The sequence below is a fragment of the Physcomitrium patens genome, chromosome 21 (genome assembly GCF_059467195.1).
Source record: "Physcomitrium patens ecotype Gransden chromosome 21, ASM5946719v1, whole genome shotgun sequence".
Lineage (NCBI taxonomy): Eukaryota > Viridiplantae > Streptophyta > Bryopsida > Funariales > Funariaceae > Physcomitrium > Physcomitrium patens.
The window spans coordinates 7,314,392-7,329,913 of record NC_143430.1 but is presented as its reverse complement, the minus strand read 5'-3'; the positions used below and the strand labels follow the sequence as shown (position 1 = coordinate 7,329,913).

Sequence of the window (15,522 nt, the reverse complement as noted above, 5' to 3'; positions counted from 1 at the left end):
CTTTTTAAATAAGTGTCTATCTATCTATATATTCACATCTACATACATACACTATAAAACTTCAATAAATATATATATATACGTGTGTTATAATCTATTAATCATCCTAAAGGAGTATTCTCTCATATAATTAATCTCGAGAATCCAAATTAAGATCAGACACAATAATGGCTTGTTTCACAATAATGGCCTGAAAAATAATTGATACACATGAAAACACTCAACAGCGTTGAATTACGATTTTTCTGGAAAAGCTTCAGTTTTACTTTATTTCATTAAAGTTACAGGTCTCATAAAATATACCCCCACTTGCGCGACAGCATCGATCAAATATCTTTTTAATTTTTTAATTTTTTTTGCCCTCAGCCAATCAAGCTCCACTAGAGGGGCCTCAACTTAAGTTTCTAAAGCCCATTAAGAAGCTCGCTTTTGAGAATGGATTGGAAAACCAATCCATATTATCCACGTGTCCAGCTCAGCTTTTGTCGTAGTGCTGATGTGGCATTCTAGAACCCACCTCATCCTTGGCTGACGTGGCGTCACTTTTACATTACTAGAGTTACATTATTATTCAGGTGGAGATTCCTTGGTTTCAAATGTAATGAGTTGTTTAATGTTATTCTTTGTTGGTATTGGTTATCCTGAAAATATTAAGCCTTAGAAAGTGAAGATAAAGTATATTAATTTTTCCGATTTCAATTTTAAGAGATAGTTACAATTATTTAATCAGAATTATGTTTGGAGGATTTTTGTTTTCATGATTTGTTGGATTTTTGCTAATTGAATGTGGCTTTTGGAGTTTAATGATGATAAAGTGTGGTTTTATTTTTGTTTTGTTTTGTTTTTTTTGTTTTTTGTTTTGTTTTGTTTTGTTTTTTTTTTTTTTTTTAAAAGAGAAGAAAAATTCAGTGCTTCAGTTTGCTTGCATCGATAATAAATCATCCGTCCTCAAATTGCTCTAATATTTTTTCTTTCATAAAGAATAAGCTTCCAGAAGTATTATAAAAATTTAAAATATTTGTAAGTATGATTCTACCTACCATTTGGAAAGCCCATAATTGCATCAAGTGAGTTGACCGTAAATTGAAGTACCCATTGCAAAAGATGCCCCAAAATAATTGGTGGACAATCAAATTAATTTGTAATCTCAAATCTTGGAAAGAATTATTCCAAAGTCTACAAAATCTTATCAACGTAGTCAAATTGATGCTTAATTCTTGTCCAAGTCACTAACAATCCCACATGAAACAAATAAAAAATGAATATATTTGCAAGTTTTTTGAATCATATTTCATTATTTTATGTATTTAATGCTTGTAAGCTCACACACACAAACATAAGCAGAGATGAATATATATGTATCATTCAACTTGATTTTTCTACAAATATACTTTGATGTATTTGATTAATGTAAAATCTTCTACCTTTCATTACAAATGAGATAATGTAGAATCTTTCTTCTTTATTTCAAATGATATATTTATTTACTTATTTATTTATTAAATATCTCTCTCTATATATATATATATATATATATTGGCACCAAAAGTAGAAGTTCAAGGACACTTTAGAAAACACACATTCCCAATCACATGTTTCAATAAAAAAAACAAAAGACAAAAAGGAGAGATTCATTAAAAAAAGGAAAACAAAAGGAAGCACATGGAGGTGGAGTTCATGTGTTTACTGTTCCCAAAGCGCAGCACATGTTCTCAAAATGGTTCTCCGCCATTCCACACTCCGTTCCCGCAGACACCGATACTAAACCCTAATACCGCGCCGACGTGGATCCGACTCTCGTGACCGCGTAGGCTGAGTGGGTTCGCCACGTCACCAAGGTTTCTCCAGCGTGGGGTCGCTTTTTCTCCTTCAGGGCAGGCCGAACCCTGCCCGAAATATTTCACATAGTAGCGGAGTTTTCGAGGCTTGTCCTCGCAGCGCCTTTTTCTCAGTTCTGAACCAGGATTTTACTGCGATGGCTCATTTCGAAGGTGGATTTTAGTGCTTTCTGTGTCTTCTATGTTCCAAGTGTTCTGTTTTCGTGGTGCGTTGACTTTGGTTAACTTAGCTTACGTCGATTTGTTTACATGGCGCTTTCGGTTTTTGCTAAGTTTCATGTCATGCAACATCGCGGTTGATGGATTGACCGTGTTCAGCTTTTGTAACTGGTGTGAAGGTTAATAGATGACTGTGCGCACACTCTTCATCTGTGAAGTGTTGTAGTGTGTTCGAAGTGCTAGCTCTGTGGGTTGGGTTGTGCTGCATTGGTTGCTCCAGAAGACTTGATCGTCGGAGTGTTTAGAAGCGAGTAATTGGGCGGTGAAGGTTCTAATGTTATGCAGTTGCTCTGTATGTCGTGGAGGACAAGCACTTTTCTTTACGCTCTTTGGATCATTTTGAGGTGAAAACCAACAATTTGTACACATAGCCCAAACGGGTCGACTGTTTTCTCCAGAATGAATAGCGACGTCGGTTGCCATTGGAGGCACTAAGTGTGTTTTTTCGATATGAAAGGGATTGATATTAAAAAAGAAAAAAAAAAGAAAAGAAAAAAAAGAAACCCAGATTTGATTAATGCTGAACTTCTAGAGGTACAGTGAAGGCTCCAGACCACCTGAAAGCGTTGAAGAGAACCATATTGCTAATGATGTTCGTAAGGTAATGCATGTCAGAATGTGTGGTAAACTGTTTCGCAATAAACTCCACAAGCACAAATACTCGCAAATAGTCATGTATGCAATGCAATCACAACAACGAAAAAAGTGTACGACGTGTCTTTTCTATCGTGAAACAGTAGTAATTAGGTACTAGAGTGTAGTAATGTTTTGGAGTGCCGCGAGAACACTGAAGATGATTACAACTTTTGGGAGATTATAAATGGTCTGGAATCTAATATGCTGTCAGGCATTAGGAAATTTTGTATCCAATCAAGATTCATTCAAAAACTTGAATTGTTTCGACAGGCATTGCCAGAATAACCATCGAAATGAATCTGTTCTATTATTCCTAAAATATGGAGGTGGTATTCTAAGAACGTGACAAGAAATGGAGTACGATGATTGCATAATTCAAAGAGATTCTCAAGAACAGCAACGCCGCCGGATAGCAACGACACGACTTGTTCTCCACAAGCTCCGACCAAAACTCCACTCAAGCAGTGATCGAAAAACATCCAAATTTGTTGCGGCGAACAGCCACGTAGCATCGAAGCAAAAGGGGTGGGTTAAAAGCGAAACATCAGAATATGCTTCGAATTCCTAGGCAATAGAGCTTGGAATGGTGAGCGAGGAGGAGAGCCACAAATGATCTCAAGGCCCAAGCAGCGGCACAGGCTACTTAGCAAAGGCTGCAGTAGGGGGACGGCACTCTCCCTAGACTGTGAAGAAGAGGAAACAGAAGTGGATCACCTCGCTCTCTCACCTTGGAATGATCGACCTCGAAATGGTGTTGCTGCAGCCCCTGGTGCTGCACTGAGATGCCTCAAGAATCGCAGTTCTAAGTGAGATATCTATGTACACATTTTGGGGTTGGGGCCCCGTCTGGCCAAAGGGAGAAAGGATTCAGGATTCTGGTGAGCCCTTAGTGACGAGGGTGGGCTAGTGCGTCATGCCGCAAAGGGATCTCGACGTCGCAGCGTGATTGTGTGCGCGTGATCTGCCTCAGAATCTGTCGGTCTGGAGCGTTTGTGTGCACCTTGGACCTCTTTCTCTCTCTTTCTCTCTCTTTCTCGTGGTCTTGAGCCGTCGTGCAAGTCCCTTGAACGAGGCCACAGCATGTCTTCTTGCACCCAATTCGTGAAGCACCTGGTGTGGAGACAGCCCCAGTGGTGCACTCTTTGGAATTGTGTGCTGACGTAGTTGTGAAAGATAGAGTCACCGCTAGGTAACGGCTTCGAGGAACTGATCGATAGCCACGAGTGCTGAGGTTACTAGTGCCGAAGTTCGTCGGCTTACCTTCAAATTGAAGCTTGCCTGCGACGTCGCCCCTCATACCACTGAAACCACCTGTCAAGTGAACTGTTTACTTACGCTTTCTACTGCATAGGGCAATCTCCAAAGTACAATGTTGCTTGCTTGCGGGATTGCTTGAGGATAACATGGTGTGAAGCAAAGTATTGCAATGGACGTTCAAAGGTTTTCGTCAACGATTTTCGGTTCCAGATCGATGAGGACCCATTTTTGAAATTGGAGACAATGGGGTTTGATCACATGAGCCTTGCTCAATCTTAGCTGTGTAAGGAGCAAAGCGAGATGTGCGAGGTATCTAAATCGTAAAGCAGCAACGACGATCCTCCTTGCATAGAACAACTTTTCGCTCCTGTGGTTTGAGGATGCGTTGGCAACATGTCACACCCTTGCTTGCACTTCATAAGAAGATAATTACTTTGGTTAATTGTACATCGTTTCTGTACGTTAGCCGTCTGCGGTGGCACACTGCCTTCTTCTGAATAACCAGGAATAGCCAAGCACGTAACGATCCCCGAAATGGAGACTTTGACGAGCTGGCCAGTTCATCGCAGAATGTGCGTGTCTTCGGTACAGGAGTTCCTCAGTCTTTCTAAACCCTCTCACAGTTGGGTATTCTTAAACAACGGCCTATTACTTCCGGTGCAACTTACAGTAATTGGCAACCTCTGCGAGTAACGATGCTGATTGGAAGCCATAACCAAGACAATGATGGCTCAGGTATAATTGCCGTGATTATTACCTCTGAGGTTTGTTAGCAAGCCAACTCGATATCCTAGTGGACACATTTATTGTTTTGCGGTTTCAGACCAGGTTTGAAGATAAGCTTAGTTTCACCAGGCAACCCCAAGTTTCTCTTTTAGTGTATTCCTAGCACAAGCTGCATGCAAACCTACAATGGATAGAAACGAGGATTTGGATTAAAATTAGGTAGGCGTTCAATGGTTGCAACTTTTCAGCTTGCCTGAGGGAATGTTGTTGAATTTCCTCTGAATGGAAGGGCCGTCGTTTGTGTTCCTTGATCCGTGTAACTCTTTGTTCTAGCAACCAAATCAACCTCCTGAGTACGTTTGATTTTGGTGTGTGTTTTCCTTCCGATTCTCGCAGTCTCTTTTCATCGTTTTGTGTCCATCTGGATAATGTGCAGAAGAAGTTAGGAAGATGAAATGACTCTACGAAGTTGATTTGTTTACCGAAATTCTCATTACAGAAAGTTGATTTGAAGATACCACGCCCGGTTTGCTTTGATCGAAAAAACATGAGCAGCTTTGTTTTGCCTGTGGGATCTTTGAGTATGCGTGTGTGAAGTTAAACCAAGTACAATTTCAGAATTCCAAAAGATAAATCTCAATTCTGGCCAGCTATAATCTTGTTTTGAAAGCTGTGAATATCACTACCTGAGACCACAACCATGTTTGATGAATCCACTTTGCCACTATTCGGTGAAGGAGGTCTATGCTTGAAGGTTGCAATTGAGCAGGTAGGAACTAATTTTCCATTGAAAAATGAGGATATCAGCAAAAGCCATTTGACGTGCATTTGTAGGAAAACATGCAATGATATCCATGTCTAATGTGTGCAACCAACAAATTGGGTTGTTATTACTTATGTGTTATGATATTTTCCTAACACAAATTTAAAAAAATTCTTATTTGGTTATTTGTTCATGTAAATTGATTGATTTATAATATTCAAATTGGATCAATAAGTATTTCTTAATGTGTTACGAAATTATTATTATTATTATTATTATTATTATTTTCTTTTAAAAACACTTCTAGATTTAAATGTCTATTATAAGAGTGATTTACAAATTGGACAACTTATTTTGTAAGCCTTATAGTCTTTAGAAAACTTGTATGTGATCTTTTTTTTAATGATATATATATATATATATATATATATATATTTGTGGATTGAGGCCATATATGATGGCCATATTTAATCTTTCTAATTTTGATTTAAAACTTATTAATTTCTTTGTATGTGACAAAAGTCATATTGATTCTTTGTTATTTTAGAAATAAACCTATTTTCAATGTTAATTATTATTATTATTATTATTATTATTATTTCTAACTATGTGTGTATTATTTGTCATTTAATAAGTTTGTATAAATTTATTTCTAACAAACATAATTTAAGAGTTTGATTTTTTAAAAATAAGTGAGTATTTATTTAAATAAATTTAAAAACTAAGAAATTATATATATACATTCTATAAGAATTTTTACTACATCAAAAAACTTATATTTATGAAAAAATTAATAAAAATAGAAGATAACATATGCGAACTTAAATGCAAAAAAATTAATTAATTAATTCTATTCAATAATATAATTAGCAATAGTATTAACTAGTTTTAAAGGATTTTTTGAATAATTTTATTGTTTAATATAAAACATAAGAACGTCTTTTAATTTTTTTTAAAGAAATTTAATCGTATAAGATCTAAAATTTGAAAATTTATCAACTAAATAAAACCTATTATTAAATTTAAACTATATAATTATCTAACATTGATATTATAAGTTAGGTTTATTATAAATTTGCTAAATAAAAAATATATTACCTTAGTTTCTATCATTTATAAAATAAAATATCAAAAATTAGACAAATTAGTAGTATTTATAGAAAAATCACAGTATATATATATACACATAGACAAAAGTATTATGTAGTTTTTCAAAGGAACATTTGTATTTGTATATGATTTATAATTTTTCTTTCTTGTAATTAATATCAAGTAGAATAATTTCTAATTTAATAGCCAATTTTATATATAAATTACAACATGATGCAAAAACATTAATTCCTAATTTTCTTTATTTTTGAATATTGAACCAAAAAGTTAATTTCAAAGTCAGATATGACAATTTGTTATTAATATTTTTTTAAAAAATACATGTTGGCAATTTTATTTTTATTTTTATAATTTTCTATAACTTATTAAGTTTCAAAAATCAACAATAAAAGATATGTAAATTATCATATAAAATTTAAAACTCTTGTAATATATAAAATATCATCATTGTTTAGTTTTTTGGTATATCTAGTTATAAAACAATGAAATGTATTCTAATTAATATTTTTCAATATAAAAACTAAATCTAAACCTTATATAATACCAAAAATATAATCACATTAGAAGATAAAAATTTATAAAGATAATTAATATAATTATGATAAATTTTATGCAAATAGTTTTTTTTACAATATCATCTTATAATATTCTTATATTATCATCTAAACCTTGTCTATAATCTAAAATTTAAAATCTTTAATCTTATATTAATCTAATAAGATTTTAAAAGTATTTTTTTTAAACAATAGATTCACTAAATTTACAAAGCATCATCAATAAAATTAAAATAAAACTAGCATTTGTAAGAATTATAGATTAACAAATTTTGTCTTTAAGAGATATTATTTATAACTTCTTTATATTAAAAGTGATTAAAAATGGTCATAAAAATATATTAATATTTAATAGGCTCAAGCTACAAGAACACCTCAAATTGCTATATATATACCAAAGGCCTCTAATTGGCTACTTTAGATTCCTTCTTCTTTGTCCTAGTATTGATTCCAAACAACCTTCTTTTATTCTTTGTCCCATCAACAAGAGTAGGAAGTTGGGGAGGAAATCCAAGACTTGCACTAAGATAAAGAAGAAGGGGAGGAGAGGACTAGGATCTATATTAAGACAAGAAGGAGTCTAGAGTAGGCAATTAGAGACCTTCAATGTGTGTATTGATATAATTGGTGTTTGTATAGCAATTTGTAGTGTACTTGTAGTCTAAGTTTGTTTAATGTTATTATATGATAAGTTAATCATACAATTTTAGGCTTATTGCATACACAATGCATGGCATATTTAAGGATACTTATTTAATATTGCATGGTTCATAAGATTTATTGCATTGCATGGCATATCTCAAGATACTTATTGAACCAACTTCTATTTATATGAAGTTTTTTTGATATTTTTTAATCAAAAAAATGTATTATTGACCAACTTATATTTCTACTTACTTCTACCAATTTTTATTTATTTATATTTATTTCAAAAACACAAGTAATTATTTTCAAAAAATCATAGAATAAGTTGATTATTTTTTAAAAAGAAATTAACAATAGTCTTTCAAAATAACTAAAAGATATAAAAATGTTTTGACAGAACACCAATCTTGAAATACCTGATAAATACAAATGCACATGTCAAAATAATTTCATACAAAAAAATATAAAAAAGAATACAAGTGCACTTGTCAAATACGAAAGTATACAAAAAGAATACAAGTGAACACAAAAGAAATCAAGTACATTTGTATTCACATTTTCATAAAAGATATATTAAAAATGACTTGACAAATGCACCTATCCATATTTGTCTTCACCTTTAAATAATGAAAAGGTGGATACAAATATGTGTTAAATATCGTGAACTGTGCATCTTGTGCATTAAAGCGAAAAGAAAGAAACAAAACTAGAAGGAAAACTGGGGAATGTTATGAGCGAAGCACATTATTTCGTGAGCCGCGTGCGCCAGCTGCCGCGAGGCGAGCCGCACGCAGAGCGAAGGAGAAGACGAAGCTGGGGATGGTGAAGCCAGTGAATTGGGATCCATGGCCACGATGTCGAAGCTGGGTTTGCTTGCTTTCTGGTGTGCTAGCCAGGCAATGTGGTGGTGGTGGTGATGCAGAATCCATGACGCTACAGCAGCGTCGCACTACTAAACGTAGCATCCTCGCATCCCACAGAATCAGATAATTCCCACTTTCTATTCCTATCATGCTGACTCCTGCTTCACGTCACAGTCTTGGATCTGTTATCGTCAGTTTCCTGTTCAGTTGTGGGCTCGACTTCGGAGCTGGAACCTCGGAGACAGCACCATGAAAAACTTGTCATTACGAAGGTTTTTTTTGTGATAGTTCGCTTTCTGAGCGGTGCAGAGGGTTGGCAGAGTAGGGCGGGATTCTGATTCCCCATACTGCAGCGTGTTCATGTGCTGTTGCGGTGCCTGGCGATATGGTGTTCACACAATGGGTTCGTTTTGCGGCCTTGGCAATTCCGGAGGATGTGAGAAACGCACTTGGGGTGGTGTTACTTGCTTTTGTTGCTAGTGCGATCGTGAGAGTTGTGTTTTCGTTGGTGAAAACGTACTTGTATGATCCGCTGAGCATAGGGCGCATCATGGCGAAGCAAGGGATTGAAGGACCCCCTTTCCACCCGATCTTTGGCACCACGGCTGAATTGAACGCGTATGTCAAGTCGGTTCCTGAGTCTTTGCCTCTTGATGAAGACCACGACTCGATGCGGACCGTCAGCCCTCATTTTCACATGTATTTTCCCAAATTCGGTGAGTTTGCACATTGTACGATTCATATAGGCTGGTTATGGCCTCATTTTGGAATTCGTTGAATGAGGGACAATTGAATGGGTTTTAACATTATTTTGGATCTCTGCACAGGAAAACGATTCCTGTACTGGCGAGGACCGCACGCAAAACTGGTTTCGAAAGATCCAGGTCTTGCCAAAGAGGTCCTTTTGTCGCAATATGAGTTTTTCCAGAGGCACCCTCAAGATATCAAAATGTTATCGAATTTTGTTGGCATGGGCTTGGATAACTTAACAGGTGAGAAATGGGCTATTGAGCGACGCACACTCAATCCCTTCTTTTACCACGACCCCTTAAAGGTAACTCGCACATCATCATTCCAGATATCCTCTTCATCGTACATGGTCGTGTCATAGCTGAGCACTGAAATTTGCTTCTGAACATTGAGTTGCGTGTGAGAGTGTGCGTGTGTGTGTAATTGGTTAGAACTGGTGGCACTGGCAGGGCATGGTAGAGGGCATGGTGAAAGGCGCGGAGCCGGTGTTGAAGAGCTGGGAAGAGGAGGTGGCTAGAGCAGGTGGCACAGCTGAGTTCAACTTGGAGGAGGATTTGCATACAATTTCTGGCAACATCATCGCCCACACGGCGTTCGGAACTGATCACGAAAAGGCGAAGGAGATATATCAGACGCAGAGGGAATACGTCAACCTTCTCTTTCAAAATTTACACAGCGGGTGGTACTGGATTCCAGGATTCACGTAATTAGCTCACCATCCACGCTTTCTGAACGGTTACTGAAATTGAAGCAACTTGCTCGACTGCGCTGTGGAATGAATGCTTACGAAAAGAATTCTGCAGGTATCTTCCTACACAAACGAACGTCACTATGGCGCGGTTGAGATCTACAATCGATAGTTCGCTTCACGAGCTCATCACAGAGCGGCGGAAAGCAGCGGAGCGAGGAGACACGGCGTCTTACGGTAATGATCTTCTCGGGATAATGCTAGCAGCTGCATCCAATTCCACAGATGAGACAGCTACCGAATTCAACCTTGCTTCTGTTTTCAATAACGCGAAGCTCTTCTTCTTTGCGGGGCAAGACACAGTCGCAACTGTGCTTACCTTCACACTCCTGCAGCTTGCGAGGTATCCTGAATGGCAGGATCGGGCTCGACAAGAGGTTCTCGAGGAGGTTGGCGAAACGGAAGCATATGACTCCACCACACTCAATCGACTGAAAATTGTAAGCTCACTGGATTTCCTTCCAATAAGATCCACCCTCCACGTTCTATTTTGCATTCAGTGTGAAGTGCACAATGCATTTACTTACCATGACATCGTTCAAAGCGCAGGTGGGGATGATAGTGAACGAAACCATGCGGTTGTTCCCGGCCGTCATCTCCGTCTCCAAGGTAGCCACAAAGGATATGCAAATCAACGAATTGTTCATTCCGAAAGGGCTCACAGTGGAAATCCCCATAGTATCATACAACCAAGACCCTGAGATTTGGGGAGATGATGCCCACAAGTTCAAGCCCGACAGATTCGAGCACGGTGTCTCGAAAGCTTGCAAACACCCACGTGCGTTTCTGCCGTTCAGCATGGGGCCCAAGATGTGCATAGGCAAAGAATTCGCTTTAATGGAGCTCAAACTGGTGGTTGCTATGGTGCTTCGGCGCTTTCGGCTCTCGGTGTCGCCGCATTACAAGCACCACCCTTATTCAAGCTTGTTAACAAGACCCAAGTATGGCATGAAGCTTATCTTCAGTAGCAGACAAGCATCTAAGCTTGAGCACTGAACTCGCAGTGTCGCTGCCTTCACCACACCCTTTGAAAGCTTCTTCACTCACTTTGATGAGAGCACCAAGTTTGCAAGCAACTTTGGATCTGCTGTGCACAAACACACAGACACACTCACAGACACATACTGACACACTCATTCACACAATTGAGCTCAAGAGCGGTGCTTCTGTCAACGCTGTGAATCTCATGATCTATCGCTGGTTTTGCTTCCAGCGTATGCTTCTTCATGATGCATTTAGTAGGGTGTGGTCTTCTGAGCAGTCTTCGAAACTGGGTATATATTTGTGTATATTTAAGTATGTTTTTGTATACACTTGTCTCCTTTTTCTTTGTTTCATTTGTGAGTTTTGTTTTGCTAGGTAATGGGAAAATATATCTGTGCTCTGTTGCTTGTTCATTGGTGCCTAGTTTTAAAATCATTTCTTTGTCATTTCATGGCTTGTGTTTGTTTCTTGTGCGTTAACTTAATTGGATGTCGATGAAGAATTAGGTGAAGATGAATAATAATGTACACCTATATACTTGCTTGGTGAAAAAAATTGGTAGTGTGAAACGTTGCTTTTGTTTATATTATTTTTTGTGATTGTATTTTGTGAATAAAAATATTTTAATTTTCTACAAGTGGTGAGATTTGCAATATTTTTTGGTAGAATAATACACAAGATTTAATCTATATGTACATATACTTTTATGTAACTAAAATATTAAAGAGAAGTTGGTTAGAGTTGTGAGATGAGAATTCATAGATAAATTTGTGCAAGAAAAAAGAAGAAATTGAAAAAGATCTTATAAAACTTTATGGATTGTAACATGAGAAATGATATTATGCTTGTATAGTGCAGAGATGTATATTAAACCATTATTATCAACTATTGTTGAAAGTGTTTTTGCAAAGTATCTTCTAAAGAAATTGTAATGGTCCTAAATAAGGTTGGTCAAAACATAAAAACTCTTTATGTTTTTCTTATAATTATCAAAATGTGTGTTTTGGTAACAAAAAAAATAAAAATAAAAAATAAAAACTTTATAATATTAAGAACCTTCACATAAACTTCTTTTTAAATTTAAACAAGAAGTGTATTAGAATTTATAAATTTACAAAAGTTACAAATTAATTACATTAAAGAAAAATAAACTATAATAATAAATTTGTGACTTATTTTATTAAAATTTTAAAATTATCTGCAAATATATATATATATATATATATATATATATTACTTTATAGTTCTAATTTAAATAAAGAATTACCAATACTATATCTTCAATTGATATTGCTATGTTCCACACTACTTAAATTGACAAAAAAACCTTGCTTCTATGCTTAGGACACATTTGGCAATCCTATATTTAATCCCAATATTGACCCAAAAATAGAATAAATTACAAAATAAGTTCTTTTGCGTTTTTAGAAACCAATTTTTTTTTAAATGACTTATTTTTTTTGGAAAATATTTTATTTAAAAAAAATATCTCATAATTTATGTCTTCACAAAATATTCATTGTCTCCCTCACAATTACCATACTTTCCTAAAGCAAAGAAAGGAAAAAATGTACAAAAGTAAATGGCATATTATTAGCTAGTTGTCTACATAGCAATATCAATTGGAGATATAGCATTAATAATTCACTTTAAATATCATTTTTTTTTTATTATTTAATTTTGTATCTTGTTGAAACATAAAACAATTGTCCAAAATTTTATGAAATTAACAAAAATCAATCATTTATTAAATTTAGTGCATGTGACTTGCAGTTTTATTGCTATTTTTTTCCATCTTCACAAAATAAGAACAAAGTTATTTAGTATATTAATTTAAATTACATATATTTTTTATTTACAATAATATCAATTTTGTTTAGATCCAGTGCTATATCGAAAACATTTACCATATTCAGCAAAAAAATAAAAGTAAAAAAGTAAAAAAGATAAAAGTGTACAAATACAATTTCTTGAAAAATAAAAATAAAAAACACTATCCAAACTTCTAATACATAGTTGTTATGTAAGATTAAAATCAAAATATTCACTGGAAGGATTGACATGTACAAATACACTTTTAATAGGAAGAATAAAATAGTAGAAAATTCTAAAACTATTTATTAGTAGGAAAATATCACGTTTAAACATATTTAAAAATAAATTAAGAAAACTATGATCTCAAATAGAACCTACCCACACACACTACCCATCAGCACTAACCCTTGCCCAAAAAATCACAAAATATAGGCATAAACATTACATGACCAGTTTCTTCTGAATACAGCTGGGACAAGTATTCCATCTGCTGAAATAAAGTAAAATTAGAATAAAAACATACATAACTTACTCATACGTAGTTTAGACACCATGACGTTAACGAAACATGTTGCTTCTTGCTCCAATCCTTGCAGTTTTAGTGCCATTATTTTGCATTTGTCTGCAGTAAAGATTTCTGCATTGCTAACACAAACAGTCAGACTAAGCATCACATCTGCTGGGTCTTGGTCACCATGGAATTATCTATTCTAATCGACAGTTGTTTGAGTGCAAGTTAATTCATCCCTTTTCTTTTCAAATGTTTCATGATCCTCCATCAAATGCTGATTTCTTTTAAGGAAAATAATGGACAAGCATCAATAAGAGGCAAGCATATTAAAAAGCAAGCTGAACTTTAGTCGCTTTTTTGATTATGAGAGTGAACTAAACCATGATCAAGGACCATGTCATCTTCATTCTTCCTCTTCGGCTAGAGATCCTAAATTAGGAATGTCTTTGTAAAATTTCTGCACATTGTAAGCACTACCACAAAAAAAATGTAAACAACACAGAATCATCGAGTGGTTTCCAGTCGCAGATGTGAGAAGATTTGCACCATTAACAAAACAAAGCAGAGCAAGGTTTCTTGACTGAATCCACAGCCTGAGGCGTATGGCATGCCACAAAAAACTACGTGTTCTCAGAATGAAACCCTGACTATGCCACGGAATGAGACTTACTCCTTGATTGTGCGAAGCCCAACACCCATCTACGAAACCTGACACCACCTGCATCCACGAGTACTCCCAACCAAACGGTTACAATTCCGCGTGTATGCTTCTGAAAGTTGGCGTTTCCTAAAGATGAGCAGCCCGCAGTCATGCTAATCTCGAAGCCCGGGCAGATCCATTTTCAATGACAGAGGCTTCTGAGATATTTGTTGGCCATGACTTCGTCACATGCACATCTTCTGTAGAATGTCATGAACACGGAGACTAATGCAATGCAAAGCTCAAGTGCCTTGACCCGAAAATCAGCCTAGAGGTAAAGATTGGGTCAAACCTCATGTGACATGTTTTACGCCTGTCTGAGATGAACAACGACCCGGAGCACACGCCGATTCCATATTGCAGAACATGGCGACTCAGTTTTCTACAAACATCCTTATGTGGTTCCGATTGTAATGCTCAGAGACGCTCCAAAGACGAATCACTGACAGGACGGAGGATTTTATAATGGCCAAGATCAACTGTAGAAATTCTGTCCAGCTGAATGTTGAGATCTTTACCCTTTCTCCGACGATGGCGCCAATCATGATCACTGAGACATAGACAGAGTTCTTTCGAGTGAAGGCACGATATATCTGCTCTGCCACAGACTCACTCTGAAATCGCCCCATGCCTGACAGCTACAAGATAAGTGCAACACGCTCGCTATGATAAACCTAGCAGGATGGATGTGGGAAATGCAAGTAAACTCGGAAGAATCAGTAACCGCGTTTGGTCTATGAAGTGGTCTAGTATCGTGAAAATGTGGAAATCCAAGGAGAGCAGGCCAGAGAGATGTTATGAGACGGTTAGCTGGAAAGGGCAACTACCCATCTCAATCTGGTCGATTCACCATTCTCTAATTCAATTAGTGAGGTTCAGACGTCCATGCTTTCGCGCTCAATACATTCACCCAATTGAGCGCCCAAATGATTTGGCTGGTTGTTGTCTGGAGTGATCAAGTGTAGCGCCAGCATTCCGTTTGGATATATGGCAAACCCCCCACATGCTTAGTAATAGCGGTTTGCTCAGCTTTGACAGTGAGCCGTTGTGCTTCACAGAAATGTTAGGTGAGCCTGCTCTGCAATAATTCATGCATAGAAGAGAGAAAATAGTGGGTTCTCTTTAGTTTTGATTATAAGGTGCCTTATTTTGATGAGAAAGATTAGAGAGTTACATGAATTAGGAGAGTAGGCGCAGTGCTTGGTAGTGTTACTTGACCAATCCCTTCTTTGTGTTCGTCAATATTCATGAGATCGGAGTTCGTGGTCATGTTTTTCATGTACATTACGAAGGTCGAGTGAGCGTCTTGATTGAGGTCGAAGTTAAAAGATCTGGAGAGCTGTCGCATTGAAGCTCCAACTCTACCAACTGAATTGGTTGCCAGTGAAAGGTACTGAATCGAG

The 15,522-nt window shown here is 36.3% G+C and overlaps 2 protein-coding genes across 5 annotated transcripts; one reads left to right on the top strand and one right to left on the bottom strand.

Moving 5' to 3' along the window:
- Window positions 1-8,468: 8,468 nt before the first annotated feature.
- On the top strand, window positions 8,469-11,446 carry LOC112273940 (cytochrome P450 709B3). The gene is made up of 5 exons (XM_024503018.3): window positions 8,469-9,327; window positions 9,439-9,665; window positions 9,811-10,064; window positions 10,165-10,549; window positions 10,659-11,446. Exons 1-5 carry the CDS (start codon window positions 8,997-8,999, stop codon window positions 11,103-11,105), a joined length of 1,644 nt encoding a protein of 547 aa, XP_024358786.1. The 5' UTR covers window positions 8,469-8,996; the 3' UTR covers window positions 11,106-11,446.
- A 1,950-nt stretch (window positions 11,447-13,396) lies between these two features.
- On the bottom strand, window positions 13,397-14,890 carry LOC141044708 (cytochrome b-c1 complex subunit 9, mitochondrial-like). Of its 4 annotated transcripts, none has more exons than XR_012216375.2 (4): window positions 14,638-14,890; window positions 14,090-14,137; window positions 13,800-13,892; window positions 13,397-13,545 (listed from the first exon to the last, which is right to left on the bottom strand). XR_012216375.2 is itself a non-coding variant. In XM_073529956.2 (4 exons), exons 1-3 carry the CDS (start codon window positions 14,746-14,748, stop codon window positions 13,823-13,825), a joined length of 213 nt encoding a protein of 70 aa, XP_073386057.1. In that variant the 5' UTR covers window positions 14,749-14,890; the 3' UTR covers window positions 13,397-13,545; window positions 13,800-13,822. The 4 variants fall into 4 exon arrangements, 3 of the variants coding, with proteins under 3 accessions (XP_073386057.1, XP_073386056.1, XP_073386058.1); XM_073529956.2 differs by having other exon boundaries at window positions 13,800-13,876; XM_073529955.2 differs by lacking the exon at window positions 13,397-13,545 and having other exon boundaries at window positions 13,630-13,876.
- Between the last annotated feature and the right edge of the window lie 632 nt (window positions 14,891-15,522).

What these genes read in the sequence shown, in the direction of transcription:
- LOC141044708 (XM_073529956.2), bottom strand. Translation starts at nt 14,748, where the DNA reads ATGGGGCGATTTCAGAGTGAGTCTGTGGCAGAGCAGATATATCGTGCC. An exon ending in GCGCCATCGTCGGAGAAAGG is followed by an intron (nt 14,138 to 14,637) that starts GTAAAGATCTCA and finishes TCGTGGATGCAG; the next exon opens with GTGGTGTCAGGTTTCGTAGA. An exon ending in GGGCTTCGCACAATCAAGGA is followed by an intron (nt 13,877 to 14,089) that starts GTAAGTCTCATT and finishes TACAATGTGCAG; the next exon opens with AAATTTTACAAAGACATTCC.
- LOC112273940 (XM_024503018.3), top strand. Translation starts at nt 8,997, where the DNA reads ATGGTGTTCACACAATGGGTTCGTTTTGCGGCCTTGGCAATTCCGGAG. An exon ending in CATGTATTTTCCCAAATTCG is followed by an intron (nt 9,328 to 9,438) that starts GTGAGTTTGCAC and finishes ATCTCTGCACAG; the next exon opens with GAAAACGATTCCTGTACTGG. An exon ending in TTTACCACGACCCCTTAAAG is followed by an intron (nt 9,666 to 9,810) that starts GTAACTCGCACA and finishes TGGCACTGGCAG; the next exon opens with GGCATGGTAGAGGGCATGGT.